Source organism: Mytilus trossulus, chromosome 3 (genome assembly GCF_036588685.1).
Source record: "Mytilus trossulus isolate FHL-02 chromosome 3, PNRI_Mtr1.1.1.hap1, whole genome shotgun sequence".
NCBI lineage: Eukaryota > Metazoa > Mollusca > Bivalvia > Mytilida > Mytilidae > Mytilus > Mytilus trossulus.
In genome coordinates this window covers 1736633-1754101 of record NC_086375.1, presented here as the reverse complement: position 1 = coordinate 1754101, position 17469 = coordinate 1736633, and the positions used below count along the sequence as shown (strand labels likewise).

At 30.9% G+C, this 17469-nt stretch overlaps 1 protein-coding gene and 1 long non-coding RNA gene across 6 annotated transcripts in view; one reads left to right on the top strand and one right to left on the bottom strand.

The window, feature by feature from the left end:
* LOC134709166 (uncharacterized) overlaps positions 1-16111 on the bottom strand; it is a 47682-nt gene extending 31571 nt beyond the window's left edge. The window contains exon 1 of one of the 5 annotated variants that reach the window (XR_010105905.1): positions 15979-16111. Coding sequence is in view for 2 of the 5 variants with exons in the window: in XM_063569347.1 (XP_063425417.1) it covers positions 6719-6927 (209 nt within the window). In the remaining 3 variants the exon portion in view is untranslated. Of the gene's footprint in view, positions 1-6689; positions 7061-15978 lie in introns of those variants that run through there. The other 4 variants (XR_010105904.1, XR_010105903.1, XM_063569347.1 and 1 more) reach the window with 4 other exon arrangements.
* LOC134709167 (uncharacterized) lies at positions 7015-14562 on the top strand. The gene is made up of 3 exons (XR_010105907.1): positions 7015-7149; positions 13227-13433; positions 14451-14562. It is a non-coding gene; the product is annotated as an uncharacterized LOC134709167 (long non-coding RNA).
* Positions 16112-17469: the final 1358 nt, after the last annotated feature.

Here is a 17469-nt window from a genome sequence, read left to right as displayed (position 1 = left end):
GCCCATCCCGATGATGATCAGGGGGAATTTCGACTTCCACTGGAAAATAAAGGTATATAAGTAAGGGACAGAAATTTTGCCATGCAACAAGAAGAGTTGTTGCAAGGGTTCTTAACGTGCAGAGATCTTGTCACTCTCTTTACTCGAGGCGTTGGATTAAACCTCGATATATGCATTCTGACAGGACGAAGCTGCAAACTTGATACATCTTTCACAGCCAGACGGACGCTTCACTTTAACAAGCTTTTTACTGCCGGTCGGAACAGGACCAAGTGAGCAAATTTCTATTCCCAACTCACCCTTGGGGCTTATGATATTTGTGATAGCATAACCGAGGTTTTTTTTATTAGGTCTTGAATTTGACTACAACTTTCTGTACTTAAAAATGATTGAATTTTCAGTACTGTAAAATTACTTAAATTTTCAGTACTGAAAAATGACTGAAATTTTCAGAACTGAAAAATGACTGAAATTTTCAGTACTGAAAAATGACTGAAATTTTCAGTACTGAAAAATGGCTGAAATTTTCAGTACTGAAAAATGGCTGAAATTTTCAGTACTGAAAAATGGCTGAAATTTTCAGTACTGAAAAATGGCTGAAATTTTCAGTACTGAAAAATGACTGTAATTTTCAGTACTGTAATCAACTTTTTCCCAACATTACTGAAAATGATATAGAAATTAATGTACTGAATAGTGATGTTTCCTAAAAGTACTGTTTTTATAGCGGCATTTAATGTACTGATTAGTAATGTTTCCTAAAAGTACTGTTTTTATAGCGGCATTTAATGTACTGATTAGTAATGTTACCTAAAAGTACTGTTTTTATAGCGGCATTTAATGTACATGTAAACGCTAGTCAAATTGTTGGTAGTGTAGCTGCTTATAATTATCTCTATCTATAATTAACTTGGCCCAGTAGTTTCAGAGGAGAAGATTTTTGTAAAACATTACTAAGTTTTACGAAAAATGGTTAAAAATTGACTATAAAGGGCAATAACTCCTAAATGGGTAAACTGACCATTTCAGTCATGTTGACTTATTTGTAAATCTTACTTTGCTGAACATAATTGCTGTTTACAGTTTATCTCTATCTATAATAATATTCAAGATAATAACCAAAAACAGCAAAATTTCCTTAAAATTACTAATTCAGGGGCAGCAACCAAACAATGGGTTGTCGGATTCATCTGAAAATTTCAAGGCAGATAGATCTTTACCTGATGAACAATTTAACACCATGTAAGATTGCTCTAAATGCTTTGATTTTTGAGTTATAAGCCAAAAACTGCATTTTACGCCTATGTTCTATTTTTAGCCATTGCGGCCATCTTGGTTGGTTGGGCGGGTCACCGGACACAATTTTTAAACAAGATACCCAAATGATGATTGTGGCCAAGTTTGGTTTAATTTGGCCCAGCAGTTTCAGAGGAGAAGATTTTTATAAAACATAACTAAGATTTACGAAAAATGGTAAAAAATTGACTATAAAGGGCAATTACTCCTAAACGAGTCAACTGACCATTTCAGTCATGTTGACTTATTTGTAAATCTTACTTTGCTGAACATTATTGCTGTTCACAGTTTATCTCTATCTATAACAATATTCAAGATAATAACCAAAAAACAGCAAAATTTCCTTAAAATTACTAATTCAGGGGCAGCAACCCAACAATGGGTTCTCTGATTCATCTGAAAATTTCACGGCAGATAGATCTTGACCTGTTTAACAATTTTACCCCATGTCAGATTTGCTCTAAATGCTTTGGTTTTTGAGTTATAAGTCAAAAACTGCATTTTACCCCTATGTTCTATTATTAGCCATGGCGGCCATCTTGGTTGGTTGGGCGGGTCAATAGACACAATTTTTTAACTAGATACCCCAACGATGATTATGGCCAAGTTTGGTTTAATTTGGCCCAGCAGTTTCAGAGGAGAAGATTTTTGTAAAAGTTAACGACGCCGGACGCCAAGTGATGAGAAAAGCTCACTTGGCCCTTTGGGCCAGGTGAGCTAAAAAGGGGGGGAAGGCCCCCTCCTTAATGATAAATCCGCCCCTGATAAACCATTTTTTCCCACGAAAAGGGGGGGGGCAAGGATCCGACTATGCATTGGGAACATGTGTACATGTATTAAATATACTGTTCCCAGCTGACACCTTATATGTATAGGAAGTGCTCCCTCCCGAGATTCCTGTTTATTTAATTCAATTCAATATTTTATTGGAAAGAGCTCAATAGAGGTGTGATCCAAATACAGATAATTAATAATATTAAAACAACACACAAATGAAATAAAGATTCATGGAACAAGTCAAGCCAATTCTATGTATACAAATACATTATAAACTGATATTGATACCATAGACTTATATTTCAGTATTATTCTAGATTTTCATATATTTACTTAAAACACACAATATAAGATATTTATATATATATATATATGTATATGGACAAACTACTGTCAAGGATTATTATCTGATGAAACGGTATGGTGGTCTCTCAAATTAAGAGCTTCTTCAATATACATACAAATAGATTTTAACTTAATTCCTTTTCCGACATAGGATTTAACATTTTGGTAAAATTTTCATCCAAATTATTTAAATTTATATCATTAATTTTATATTTAGATCTAATTTTGTTATATTGCAGACATTCAATCAAGAAATGAATCTCATTTTCAATTTTTCCTGTGCAAAATTTACAAAATCTCTCATTAGATGGTATTGTTGGTCTTGCATACCTCCCAGTTTCTATTGCTAATGAGTGTGCATTATTCTTATTATTAATTAAGTGAGTTTTTTTCAATTAACCCTTTCCTCCATTGAAATTTTTTTTTTTGCATACTTGATTCGCATAGGATTTTTTTTAATAAAATGCTGAACATATGCTTTAAAGTATTAAAGCATTGCGAAAAACAACTATTTCATCAAATAAATTTGAGTCGGATATATATATATTCCTATGATATTCTTTTTCATAATGGATACCAATTTTATTAAGTCAACTGCAGACACTTTGTAGTCAAAGTGTTTCAACTGAGGTACTACAAAGGCGTCAAAAGGCGTCATTATTGAGTAAGGGGGGTGGCGTCAAAAGGCGTCATTATGGAGGAAAGGGTTAAAGGTATTTAATTTAGGAATATTAAAATTTAAATATTCTTGTTGTTTAAATTTTACTAAAAAATATAAGTTTACCACAGTGTCCATCTTTTATTTTAGAAAGTTAAAATATAATTTTATTTTTGTAGAAATCTTCTAGTTTCTGTTTGAAATTACTATTACAATGCTTTTTAAAGGGTATTGCAATATATTGTATTAATTCAGATAGTTTATAAGACCATGAATTTTCTCTATTTGTGAGAGTTTTGTCCACTTCAAAAGGCTTAAGCAGCCTTGAAAATTTCATGCGGACCACCAGACTGTTCACCAATATTATTGAGACGCTCATAATATTTACACATAAGTTGATTACATTTAATGCGAATGGGTAAAGTGCCTAATTCACACCGCACTGCTAGATTGGAAGACTTTCCATGAACCACAAGTATGTTTTTAAATATGGAGTTTTGTGTTTTGTCTAATGTACTTTTGTCTATAAATGCTTCAAAATTTGGTTTGAATTCTGATAACCATACTTCTGATCCATAAGTTAAAATAGGAGTTATCATTGAATTAAAAAGCTGGAGCCAAGTCTTAACAGACAAATTTTCACTACATATGTATGGTAGTTTTGACTTCAATGAAAAATATGCTGTTTTAGCTTTATCTGAGAGGCTTGACACTACTTGTATAAATTTTCCAGAGCTATGAAAATCAACTCCTAAGTATTTATAACAATCAACAATTTCAATTGTATTAGAACTGTAATAAAAGTAAACGTTTTTTTAATTTACTTTTAGTTTTAGAGAAAATTATAATTTTTGTTTTCTTATGGTTCAAGTCCAGTTTCCATTCAGTACCATGTTTTTGTAAAGAATCAAGAGAGTTCTGGAGACCATCTGCATATTCCGATATCAATAATAACTTGACTTCCAAATTAGTGATAAAGAAATAATTACAGCTATATATACATTAAAAAATAAGAAGTCAAGTGGCTTTGACATGATCCTAAATGAAATGCTAAAATGTAGCCAGTCATTTCTAAGTTTCAAAAAATTATTTAATCATATTCTTTTAACTGGCTCCTTCCCTACTATGTGGGCAAAAGGATTTATAGTACCAATATTCAAAAGTGTTTGGTTTTCAACTGTACAGGAAAAATAAATCATTCATCTTTTAAATCAAATAATTGTCCTATTGACAAAGCTAGACAGTATACATATTTAGGAATAAACTTTAGTGCCTCTGGAAGCTTTACAGAGGCTAAACATGATCTATATAAAAGAGGACTAAAAGCTCTTTTTAAAATTTATAAAATATTTAAAGGTCATAAACCCAAAATTAAAACTTTACTTCATATATTTGACCACACAGTTAAACCAATTTTAACTTATGGAAGTGAAATTTGGGGTGCTTTAGATTCAAAAAAGTTAACTGAAAAAGGAGATTGTTATTTTGAAAAATTATGTAAAGAACTGCAAATTGAATCAATTCATTCTAAAATATGTAAATTTTCACTGGGAGTAGGAAAGAGAAGCACAAATATGGCAGTGATAGGTGAGCTTGGGAGATATCCTTTCCGTACTTATAACGTTTAACAAGTACAGAGGACCAATTATTGTCTGAAGCTCTCCTTGTATCAAAATCCTTATCAAACCATAGTAAGAAAAGTTGGTTTAATTCTATAAATTCATTAGCAAAATATTAAGACATAGATTTATCACAAGTTTTTAATATGAAATCAAACTTGAAAAGATTTATTTTAAACAAACTTAAATTAAAGTATAATAAGTTGTGGTATTCATCTTTAAACGATGACAGAAAAAATATGTCATTTGGAAATAAACTTAGAACATACAGACTGTTTAAGAGAAATATATATTCTGAACCTTATTTGGCTATAGGTAATAGGAATCTGAGAATTCAGATGACAAAATTCAGAATTAGTAATCATGATTTAGAAATAGAGAGAGGCAGATACAGGGGACTTCAGGCAATGGATAGAATTTGTAATCTTTGTAAAAAAGAAGTGGAAGATGAACTCCATTTTTTACTTAAATGTTCATCTTTGGAAAATGAGAGAGTTTCCATTATTTCCAACATAGTTAAAAGTTACAAAAACTTTCACAATTTAGACTATCAATCACAATTTATTTGGCTAATGTCCAATGAAGATAGTCACATTTTTAATCAAGTAAGCAATTTAATTAATTATTTAAATGTTGTTCGAAAACAACTATTAGAAACTTAGTGTACTTATATATTTTACTGTAAAAAGACAGAGGCATAATTTAGAAATTTAGATATTTATAAAACTTCTCATTTTAAATGTAGGATCATAAAAACACCAGGGGAAAACCCAGAATATCTAAATTTAGTTTCCTATATTCTTTTTTATTTTTTAGGATCACTGTATTTGTCAAGTTGAAACATGATACATTTTATGAATGCACATTAGTGATCATTAGTGTGTCTTTCTTGTCTTTTCATTGTAATCATTGATTTAATTGTATTCAAATAATTGTAATCATTTTGTAATCATTGTACCAAATTTAACTTGTGATTATTCTGCCTGTAATGGGCGTCTTTAATTGACAATAAAATATATTTGATTTTGATTTATACCTCTATAGTTCCCACAATCAGATGCCATCATGGGTCACCAGATTTATAAATTGATGTCAATAGAGAAATGTTCCAAATTTTGGGGAATTTTCTGAGTTACGTATCTTATTAAAAAGCAGGACCTCCAGATTTTCCCTTTTTTAACTTCTTAATACAGTCTTTGATTTCTTTACGTGTAATAGGGACATTAAGGGATGTATTAGAAAAGTTGTGATTTTTGTTCTCTATATTTTGATTTGTATCAGTTGTATCATTATTACTAGGATAAAATTTGAAAAAAAAGGCAGGACAAAATTTTTCATCCTAGCCTCCCCATAAAAATCAAATGGTAGCTCCATTTAGCTACCATTTGATTTTTATGGGGGGGGGGGGGGGCTAGGATGTAAATTTTGTCCTGCCTTTTTTTTAGCTGTAATCTCTGTCCTGCCTTTTTATTTTTCACTGTGTTCGGTCCTGCCAGAGACATATAATACATTTTATTATATGTCTCTGGTCCTGCCTTTTTTTTTTAAAGTTTATCCAGACTTTTTTACCAAAATTGTCTTATTTTTTTTTGGCAAGTGTGTCATCCTGCCTTTTCTTAACTCAAAACTCCTGCCCTGCCTATTTTTTCAAATTTTATCCTAGCCCCCCCCCCCCCCCCCCCCCTAAAATCAAATGGATAGCTCCGTTAAAAGAAACTGTTTGTTTTTGCAGCTCAAAAGTTTATTAGGCCTAGTCACAAATCAATGGAAAAAAATTATCTGGCCATAGTCGGCGAACATTTCAACAAACTTCCCCATATTAATTCAAATAATTTACATTCTTAACATGACGGCTAAATATTATATATCAGGCCGAACGTTCCCGGAATCTTCCGTTGAGACCTCCCCCACCCCCCTTTTTCCAAACGGGTATTTTAATGCGTGTTTCCTTAATGGCAGTTTTGAAAGAGAAATAATAGTAAGTGACTTTTTACCGAGAAAATTTAAATTTTATGCATTTTACGTTTCAGATCTTATCAACACATCTTCATCTTCATCCTCAAGTTTCGTTTGCTCTGCCTTTACGGTCTCATTTCGTACAGAAAAGTTAGGGCATATTACTACACGAATATTTATTATTAAAGTCGCAACATCCCTAGAAAGATCAATAAAATACAAATGTGTATTGATATCATGGTTTGTTCTACAAAGAACGATGAAATGTCTTGTCATTCTAAATCAAACTAAAACTCGACAGCGGACTATTTTTATGTGCATTTAGAACCTTGTTGACAGATTGCGATTCGTGCTCGCGTCGTCTGTCAAAGATGATTTGCAAATTTTTCATACTAGAAGCAAGGAGATTGAAAATTATTCACAGGAAAAACAGTTTGTTTTAAGGCAATCAAAATCAACATTCAATTAAATAAAAAAGAGAGTTAAGGAATTTACGTGGTAAGATTTTAATAGAACAAGCGAAAAAAGGATCTGAAAATGCAGTTATATGAGGGGGAGGACAGGGGGTACTCTTTTTCCTTCTCTCACCTCTTTTCTCCTTTCTCCTAGAGTGGGGTGCTCATTTTCGCCACATCTTTCCATGTTTTCTTCAGTTTCTGTTAAGGTCTTTGTGTTTTTGAAGTATACTGGTATTTCTATATGAAGATAACTTCAAATGCAAAATATTCTTAGCTTGAAAACGTGTTTGTTTTGAGTAAAATCATCTAAAAAGTTGAATTATAGCGGGTTTGAAATTTCTTAATTTTTTGTCAACGGGGGACACATATTCGCCATTTTTACATATCTTTTTAAAACCAAATAACTGCAGTTTAAACAATATTTATCAAATAAAATTCATTATAGACGAATAGTAGACATTTGAAAGGTATAAAAAAAAATGAAATTTAGGACAATCAGTCAAAGAATTACTAAGGAATGCTTCTTTGAAATCAATTTTGTCATTTAGGAAATTGGCTGAAAATCGTTGTTTATTTTTCGGCTCTTTGCCGTAAGTGCCGAAATTTGGTCTCATTTTCAAAAATAGTTACTAATATATATGTTTATAAAATATAATTTAACGGCATATTTCTTCCATTTCAACCATCCTTTGAAGTTTTTACACCTCAAAAACATAAAACGGCGAAATTGTGTCCACGGCGAATATGAGCGCCCCACTCTACCCCTCTTCTCCTTATTTTATTTTTTTAATTTACCGGAAAAAAGAGAGATATTTTATTTCTTCATATTTTATTTTTTTCTCCAACTTCTCCTTTTTCCCAACCTTCCTCTCCTTTCTCCTACCCCCTTTCTCCCACCCCTTTCTCCTACCTCCTTTCTCCCTGTCTCCTGTCTCCCTTAGAAAATCAGTCCATAGCTAGTAATTTATGTTTGTAACTTGTTTTCCTAGGAAAATATGTCACAAGACTTGTTTTTCTAATAGTTTTTTTGTATCATAAAATATATTTTTAAAATAGAAGATTTTTTTTTTTATAGATAGGATTGGACAATAGAAGAAATTTTTTTCCAATAAAAATGAAGAATATTTCCTTAATAACCTAATTATTAAAAACATAAATATTCAGTTTCCTTTGCTTATAACATTTTTTATAATAAAAGACATGGACATTTTTAGTCCAAATAATTATGACGTCTTGATAGGCTATTATATTTTTTTTCTTTCACGCCTTACTTCGTCAAATTATGACGTCTTGTAAGTTGAAAGGCTTTTATATTTTTTTTCTTTGACGCCTTACTTAGTTCGTCGAAGTAAGGCGTCAAAGAAAAAAAATATAATAGCCTTTCAAGCTGTCATAATTATTTGGACTAGGACATTTTTACCTACATGTAGGAATTCAATACTAATGACATGGACATGATTTTCTAGGAAAATATGACATGGACATGATTTCCTAGGAAAATTAGTCTGGAGACAAATTTTATTTACAGCTAATTTCCTAATGCATGTAATGCAAAACTTTGGTTGGCTTGCCTTCTTTGTTTGTATAATTGTTTATACAAGCTTTGTAAATATGATTGACATGATGGTCATCTTTATATAATATATTTAGGCATAGTTTAACCTGTATATTTAATATTTGAATTTAATTGGATATTATCATAATGAGTGTACAGTTTAAATACAAAGCAAGCAAGCTAACTTAAGTCTTGCTCTACATGCTTTAGGAAATTAGCTGTAACAGATTGATACACAACTCTTTCGTTTTGTCTATAACAATGTTAAAACATATTACATTCATATTCACTTTTAAAAATTAAAGGCAAAGACATTTAAACCTAGGACTTCTAATGACATGGACATGACTTTGTGGGAAAATTAATAGTCTGGGGACATAAATTTTATCAAAAATTTAACTATGTGACTCTTAAAAATTACTAAAACATAAGATTTAAGTTTGCAAATGCAAGTAATTGAATCTTTTATAGGATTTTATAGGACATGATTACCTAGGAAAATTTGGTTGGGGACGTATATAACTAATATTGGACTAAATATATACTAGTAAATTTTGTAACAATGGACTTTTTATACTATATAGTAATATTTGTCCGCCCTGACATATTTTACCAGGACAAATTTATCACTCACACTTGTACTTGTTCGCCCTGGATCAATTTGCTCTGATTTTTTTTTTATACTCCAGTGGCATAATGTTAATTATTTGAACATTACATGTTAAAGTTTGTTGAAAAATTTGCTGAATTTTTGTATTGCCACAACCAATTTATTATTTCCCCTATTTGCTTAGTCACTGTCATGATAGTAGAACACTGGAGTACAATGTATAAATTTATCTTCATTGCTATTTTTTAACAAAATCATTTGTTTTTTAATACAAGTCTCAGAATATACAAAATGTAATTTTAAACGAACTTGTAAATCCTTGTAATAAATTCCTGTTTTCGTGATTTACAGTTCATACATCCATGACATCATTGTTTTTATTAATTCCAAGCTGACTACTAGCTTATAAATCAAAACAAAAAGTTTGTTTTTTTATTATTGATCCATCAAAAGACAATTATCACAAAAATCAGTGAGAATAATTTACATGTTATTGAACAATTAACTTTCCTAAAAACTTTTAAATATTTATGTTTTTTTTATAAATTTTAAGCTATACAATTCTTACTTGCATCTCTGAAATGTGCTTCTATGTGGTTTTGTTAGCAATTTCTGTACAGGTCTGCTAAAGGCTCAAATTGACATTTCACCCAATTTCACCATTTTCCCTCCAAAATTTGGGTTTTAAGGCAAAATTTTTATTTTTCCTTATTGGTGACCCTTGTATTTGCCAGGGACGCATACATGTATATATAAGTCCTTGTATTTGCTTAATATTTGAAGCTATATTTCAGCTTTGTACATTACAGATTTGGACCAGGTCACACCTGAGGTATCACAGACAGTTTTTATTTGATATCCCATAAAAATATGTCAGCACCTCTATTTTCCCTATCATTTCATTGAAAATGGTCCCTTTAACATGCTTGTACCTATTTAAAGTAAAATTTTGAGCTTAAATGGTCTGGAACCCCTACTTTTTTCGACAAATTTGAGGTACTCTTTGTAAAGATTAAAATAATACAGCATTCTGATAGAGACTTTGAATAAGTCTGAGCCATCTTAACTGTGTAAAATCAAAAGTAGCAGCACGAAATAAAGTTAAAATGAATATGAGTCCCCTGTATTATATTTTAAACACCGCTTTTTTGATGATCAAGTAATTCCTAAATGAATACTGGAAAATAGCTGTAGAATGCTCTCCAAACATAAAATTTGCATCAAATAATAAAAAGCTTCACTTTAATCAACATAGAAATATGTTTAGAATTTGATGATTTATTGGGTATATATATATGATATTGCCTTCACTCAGTTATAAACTAGAAAAAAAGTAATGTTTAGCTCACCTAGCCCAAAGGGCCTACTGAGCTTTTCCCATCACTTTGCATCCGGCGTTGTTACTTTTACAAAAATCTTCTAGAACTCTGAAACTACTGGGCCAAATTAAACCAAACTTGGCCACAATCATCATTGTGGTATCTTGTTAAAAAAATATGTCAGATGACCCGGCCAACCAGCCAAGATGGCCACCATGGCTAAAAATAGAACATAGGGGTAAAATACAGTTTTTGGCTTACAACTCAAAAACCAAAGCATTTAGAGCATATATCTGACAAGGGTATAGTTGGTATAATTGTTTAACAGGTGAAGATCTATCTGACCTGAAATTTTCAGATGAATCAGACAACCCATTGTTGGGTTGCTGCCCCTGATTTAGTAATTTAAAGGAAATTTTGCTGTTTTTGGTTTTATCTTTAATATTATTATAGATAGAGATAAACTGTAAAAAGCAATAATGTTCAGCAAAGAAAGATTTACAAATAAGTCAACATGACCGAAATGGTCAACAAGGTCAATTAATCCCCTATGGAGTTATTGTCCTTTATAGTCATTTTTTAACAATTTTCATAAAATTTGTAAATTTTTACTAACATTTTCCTCTAAAACTACTGGGTCAAGTTCATTATTTATAGAGATAATTTTAAGCAGCAAGAATGTTCAGTAAAGTAAGAGGTACAAACACATCACCATCACCAAAACACAATTTTGTCATGAATCCATCTGCTTCCTTTGTTTAATATTCACATACATGTAGACCAAGGTGAGCGACACAGGTTCTTTAGAGCCTCTAGTTTAAAGTCTAGAATACCTTTTTATACAATCATAAAATTTTTGCAATCATATAATTATATTGGTATCACATCGTCTTTGTGGTCAGCTGAGCATCTTTCGAAGACGGATCGATGGTTTCCAGATAATAACTTTAGTATAAGTTAATCATGTTAATAGAAATGAATAGAATTTTAACACAATGTTTAAAACAACAAAAGGAAGCTTGGGATTGATATTGGGGGTTATGGTCCCTAAGGTTTAGGATAAGGGGACCAAAACAAGCATTTATCTAGTTTCAGGACAATAAGTTGTGTATAAGTATTTCAATTCCTCTGAAATTGTACCACAATGTTAAATATTAAATTATTATAAGAAGAAGGTTGGAATTTATTTTTAGGGTTATGGGGCAAACAGTCATGAATGATGGGCCAAACACAAGCATTTTTGTTGTTTTAAGTTAATGACTTGTGTAAAAGTGTACATGTTTGATCTTTCTAAAATTATACCCCTCTATACTACTATGGGATGGTTAGGATTGGCTGAGGGTATAGATAAAACCATTTACGAATAAGGGGCAAAAAAGATGAAAAACTATCATTTTTCTGGTTAAAGGATAGTCAAGACAATTTGAAAGCTGTATAAGGGAGGTAATCCAAAAGTTATATTTGAATTATTTCACACAACTTTTAAGGTGGTACCTAACACCACAGGGAGATAACTCTGTAAAGTCAGCTAAACGTTGTAATTACGTTGTGTTGTTAAAGGGATATTAAGCTTTTCAATGATCAAAATGAGTGTTTGTCAAACTGCTATATAACCAGTGTAATTTTTCTGATAAAACGGTTGGTTCAAAAAAAAAAAAAAATTATATTTTTGTCAAAGAGTCAAAGTAAATACTTTGTCAAAATTTTAAGAAAATTAAACGAGCCAAATTAATTTTAGTTCAAGTGTTGGGTACCACCTTAAAGATGTGATTTTGAAATTTACCAACATATATAACTTCAGTAAAAATCAGTTATTTGAAGTTATATATGATAACTTAAGTTTAATTAAAAAAAATGCCAATAGTTTTAGCATAAGTAAATATAAATCTTTGAAGTTTGAAACCACAAAAAGGAAGGTTTGGATTGATTTGGGGGTTAATTTATGGTCCCTTTGGTGTAGGAAAAAGGGGTATAAAAGGGGCCCAAATAATCAATTTTCTATTGTCCAGACAATAATTTGTAGTACAGTTTATAGAAATGCCTGAAGTTTCCACACCACAAAGGATAGTAAGGGTTGGAATATTGGAGTTATGACTCAATCTGTTTATGAATTAGGAGCAACAAAAGGGGAAAACAAGGGTTTCCTGGTTAATGGACAATTACTTTAGATTTGTTTCTTTTTGTTGGTGCCTTTTTTTGCTAGTTCTTTTATGAATTTTTATGCTCTACCTACAATAGTAGAGAAGCATTATGTTTTCTAGTCTGTGCGTCCTTTCGTCTGTTTGTTTGTCTGTCCATCCATTCTTCCCACTTCAGTTTAATGTTTTTGGTCAAGATAGTTTTTGATGAAGCTGAAGTCCAATCAACTTGAAACTTAGTACAAATATTCCTTATGATATGATCTTTCTTATTTTAAAATAAAATTAAAGACTTTTGACCCCATTTTTATGGTTCACTGAACATAGAAATTAAAAGTGTTTCCTCAGTTTCAGGTTAAAGTTTTTTAAGTCAAGGTAGTTTTTGATGAAGTTAAAGTCCAATCAATTTGAAACTTAGTACACATTTATCATTAAAAAAGCTGATTGTGTCGTTTCATATTAATTAAAATTTATTTACCTAATTTATAATTTCAGCTTTTCCATGCATTGTAAGATTTCCAGAATATAGAACATGTAGTTTCTGATAAAAAAAACACCAAAAGATTGCTAAGATAAAACTGTTGAGTAACTATTTGTAATACAGAATGCATCAATATGGTGGTATGCTACATATATAATATTGATACTATGACAGATGAGAAAAGAAACTGAAGACATAACCAAATGCTGAAGTCAGCAAAGGTATGATTATAACTGTTATTGATGTTTGAAGAAGTGTGTCATTTATATAGCATCTACAAATATTTCAATCAAACATGGTTCAGTACTTAAGACTAGTTTTAATTTAAAAGAATTAAATGGCTACTAACATCCATTGCTAATAACAGCTTATTAACCTCCTGTTAAAAAAAAGAGGGGTGAAATATACCATAGCAACATCCAAACTCATAAATCGAAAATAAACTGACAACGCCATGGCTATATATATATAAAAATGAAAAAGACAAACAGACAATTAATAGTACACTAGCTAGAAACAACATTAAAAACTAAAAACTGAGCCACACAAATCCCACCAAAACTGGGGGTGATCTCAGGGTCTCCAGAAGGGTAAGCAGATCCTGCTCCACATGTGGCACCCTTTGTGTTGCACATATTATTACAAACTTGGTATATATATATAGTCTATTTCGGTAGGTCACATTCATGAAAAGGAAAGGGGATTGTAGGTACGAAGTAAGAAATATCCGATATCATCTGTGAAATGGTTTATCCATAATGGTCAACCAACTGTGATGATTGGGTAACCTGTATTATATTCAGGGGTGAATTCAGACATTCCTAAAGGGGGGGTTCAAACTAAATTTCTCCATTCAAGTGCATTGATCGTCTCAAAAAAAGGGGGGTTCCAACCACCGGAACCCTCCCCTTGGATCCACCACTGATATTTGAGAAATTGCCACAATACATTTTGTTGATATCAAATTAAAGTTGAGAAGCTACGGTAATCTATAAATGTTTATCTATTTTTCATTGTCTACTCTCACCTTGATTAGTAAATAAATAAAAATCATGTTTGAAGAAAAATTTAGTCATGTGTATATGTTTTAGGAACTAATTGTGGTATATTCTTCAGATTGAAACATGCAACAAAAAGTTCAATCATGACCATAAAGCAGGCAAGACATTTCAGTATGTACAATCTTGTAAAAATATGTCAAACTATGTCAAAGCATATTTTTTGTTTTGTTTTTTCAGATTAAGATATAAAGAGCAGATATTTTCCTGAAGATCTCATTTATGTCTCGAATTTGAAGGGAACAGAAGCTATCATGACGATTCTTTAAAGAAAAGATACGGAAACACAAGCTCCTGTAGACACTTATGAAAAAGAAGATGTTTTTGCAATGAATATGCGTGAATGTGATAAATTATGGCAAATCAACATGGTCAATTAACAACAATATGTTCTACACATTTCCTAGATTTATAAGTTTCATTACATTTAGTTGAGGCAAACTAAAGTTAGATAACGGAAAACGGAAAAAAATGGCAAATAAATATTGTTATTTAAAATACTCAGTTTTAGTTATTTTTATTTTGATATTAAAAAATATACTGTATTAGATAAATACTAGTTATACATTTAAAAAATTAGTAACCCTCATGTCTCCCTGCATTAGAAGTTGCATTATTTAGCCTTTACAGATGAAATATAATTGTGAATAAGTTCAACATGTGAAATAGTCTGACTGGATATGACAGAACATCAAAAGAAATGACGAAAAACTACACATCTTATCAAAATAGTACTACTAGAAACTAAAAGCTACTTGCAATTTTCACTGGTTTTGAGATCAGTAACAGTCTGACAAGGAAAGAATTTAATGAACATGATTATGATGCCTCTTGATAAATATAAAAACATATTGACTGTAAAATAATTACCAGTTACCAATTATATCTGTTGTTTACAAAATTTGTTATTTGGAAATATCTGTTGAATGTTTTGAAATTAAAATGTGTTAACTGAAATGATTTAAAGAATTGAAGTCTTTAAATGATACAAAAGCAAGGATACATTGAATGATTGCAATTGAGACAACTACTAGCCCTGCATAGTAGGGCATTGATGTAAACAAGTACAGGTCACCTGAAGTCTTCAACAATGAGCAAAAGCCTGAATTTAAAGATCGTTATACATGGGCTTATTAAGTCCCAAGATAATGCTATCTACATCATTTGCTTTCAAATTTTTGTTAGTATGTTTCTGATGAAGGTTAATTAAAATAAGCCCAGCACACTTGATTTGTGAACTGTTTTTATTAAATTTCAAAAGAGAAAACTAATAGACAAATTTAAGCAAATAACAAAAAAAGGAAATCCATTTAATATGGCAGACAGCAACCAAACACAACCAATGGACATAATGAACATGTTTTTAAATGCTCAAACTGCAATAATAACATAAGATACAAAAACATCTTATATAATGCTGGATTACACAAAAGTGTTAAATCATCTGCTCTTCTCTGGTGTTTAAAAATTGTACAGATTTGGTGTCACAATATCTCAGTAGCATGGATTAGAATCCCGGCATGGGAAGAACAAAAAAATTTTGAAAGCAAATTTACAGATCTTACATTGTTGGGTTGATGATTTGACGACTAAATGCATGTATAATATATACAAAAAGTTGGCTGCTATTGAGACAAAGGCAAAAATCATAGTGCAACAAAACATGTTTATTACAGATATAATAACAACAAACTAAAATAACACTTACCACTACTAAATGAATAGGAACTTTCAGGAACTAATTGCAGCTACTGTCCAGGTTATGTTAAACAAATCACCTCCAACTGATCTGTTCAGTGAAGAGTTTTTACCATTGAAATGAAATGTGAACACATTCCAATCTTTTGGCAGACGTGAATCTTCTCATGTGGCATTTATACCTATATCCAAGGGTACATATATCTGGTGGTGATAACTAACCATTTTTTCTTCTTTTTGTTTAATTTTGAAAAAAAAAATGGAATTTAAACTTTTTTCAGCATTTGGGAAAAATATAATTTTGTAAATTTTTCATGTTTTTTTCATTTATTTTTATAAGAATTAAATTTTAAAAGAAAATTTTTTTTAATTTTTTTTTTTTTTTCTAATTTTGAAAAATTTGATTTTTTTTAAATATTTTGCATTTATAAATTTTTCAAACTGTAAAAAAGTTAATTTTAGTTGCCTTCGTCCATGCAAGCATGGACTAAGTTAGCCTTGGTTGCCTTCGTCCATGCATGCATGGACTAAGTCTGTTGTGTTAGTCCATGCAAGCATGGACTAAGTTAGGGTTAATTGCCTTAGTGCATGCATGCATGGACTAAGTCTGTTGTGTTAGTCCATGCATGCATGGACTAAGTTAACGTTAGTTACCTTCGTCCATGCATGCATGGAGTAAGCTTAGTTTCTAAATTTTCATGTTTACAAATCATGAAAAGGTTAAGCCTTACTATCAAGTTTTGCAATTTATTTCCTAAGGTAAGTTATAATGCACAATATGTATGTAAAACATAATTAATAGGTTGAATATGAAAAAAAAAAACTAAACAGAAAAAAAAGGTAATTACATCAAATTAAAAAATAATTGAACTAACACCATGAAATTAAGAGGTAAGAAGAAATGGAGGTTTTCTAAACTTGATGTTGATTTCCAGTTTTATTTAATACCTTGTTATTAATACAAGCAGTTTTCATTGCTTCTTCCATGAGGTTTTTGTTATGTTTGCACACGTCTATAAGCGATGTTACAATTTCCGTCCAACTGTATGTGCATGCTTTTTTGATAATGATATCTATATTTGATTGTGCTAGTTCAAAGTTCTCGATAAAAATCTTCACGACACCTGCGTTTCTACTGTTTTTACACGATATATCGATTAATATGTTCACATCAAAGTTTTTGGTGCCATATTTTGACAAAAATAGTTCAACTATTTCAAGTCTACCTTGCGCACACGCTTCAAACATGCATATATCCAAATCAATAAATGAATTCTCTATATTGTCAAACAACCAAAGGATAATATATTTCCATCCGTATCCACACGCTTTCTCTAATACTAATTTAGTATCGATCAAATTAGAATCGACATTGTCGAGAAGAAATTTGACCACTTCATATCGACCATATGAGCAAGCCTCGTCCATTGAAGACCTCATATCAAAATGTTCTTTCTCAAATTTTGACAAGAGCAATTTTACGCTTTTCAACCAACCATAG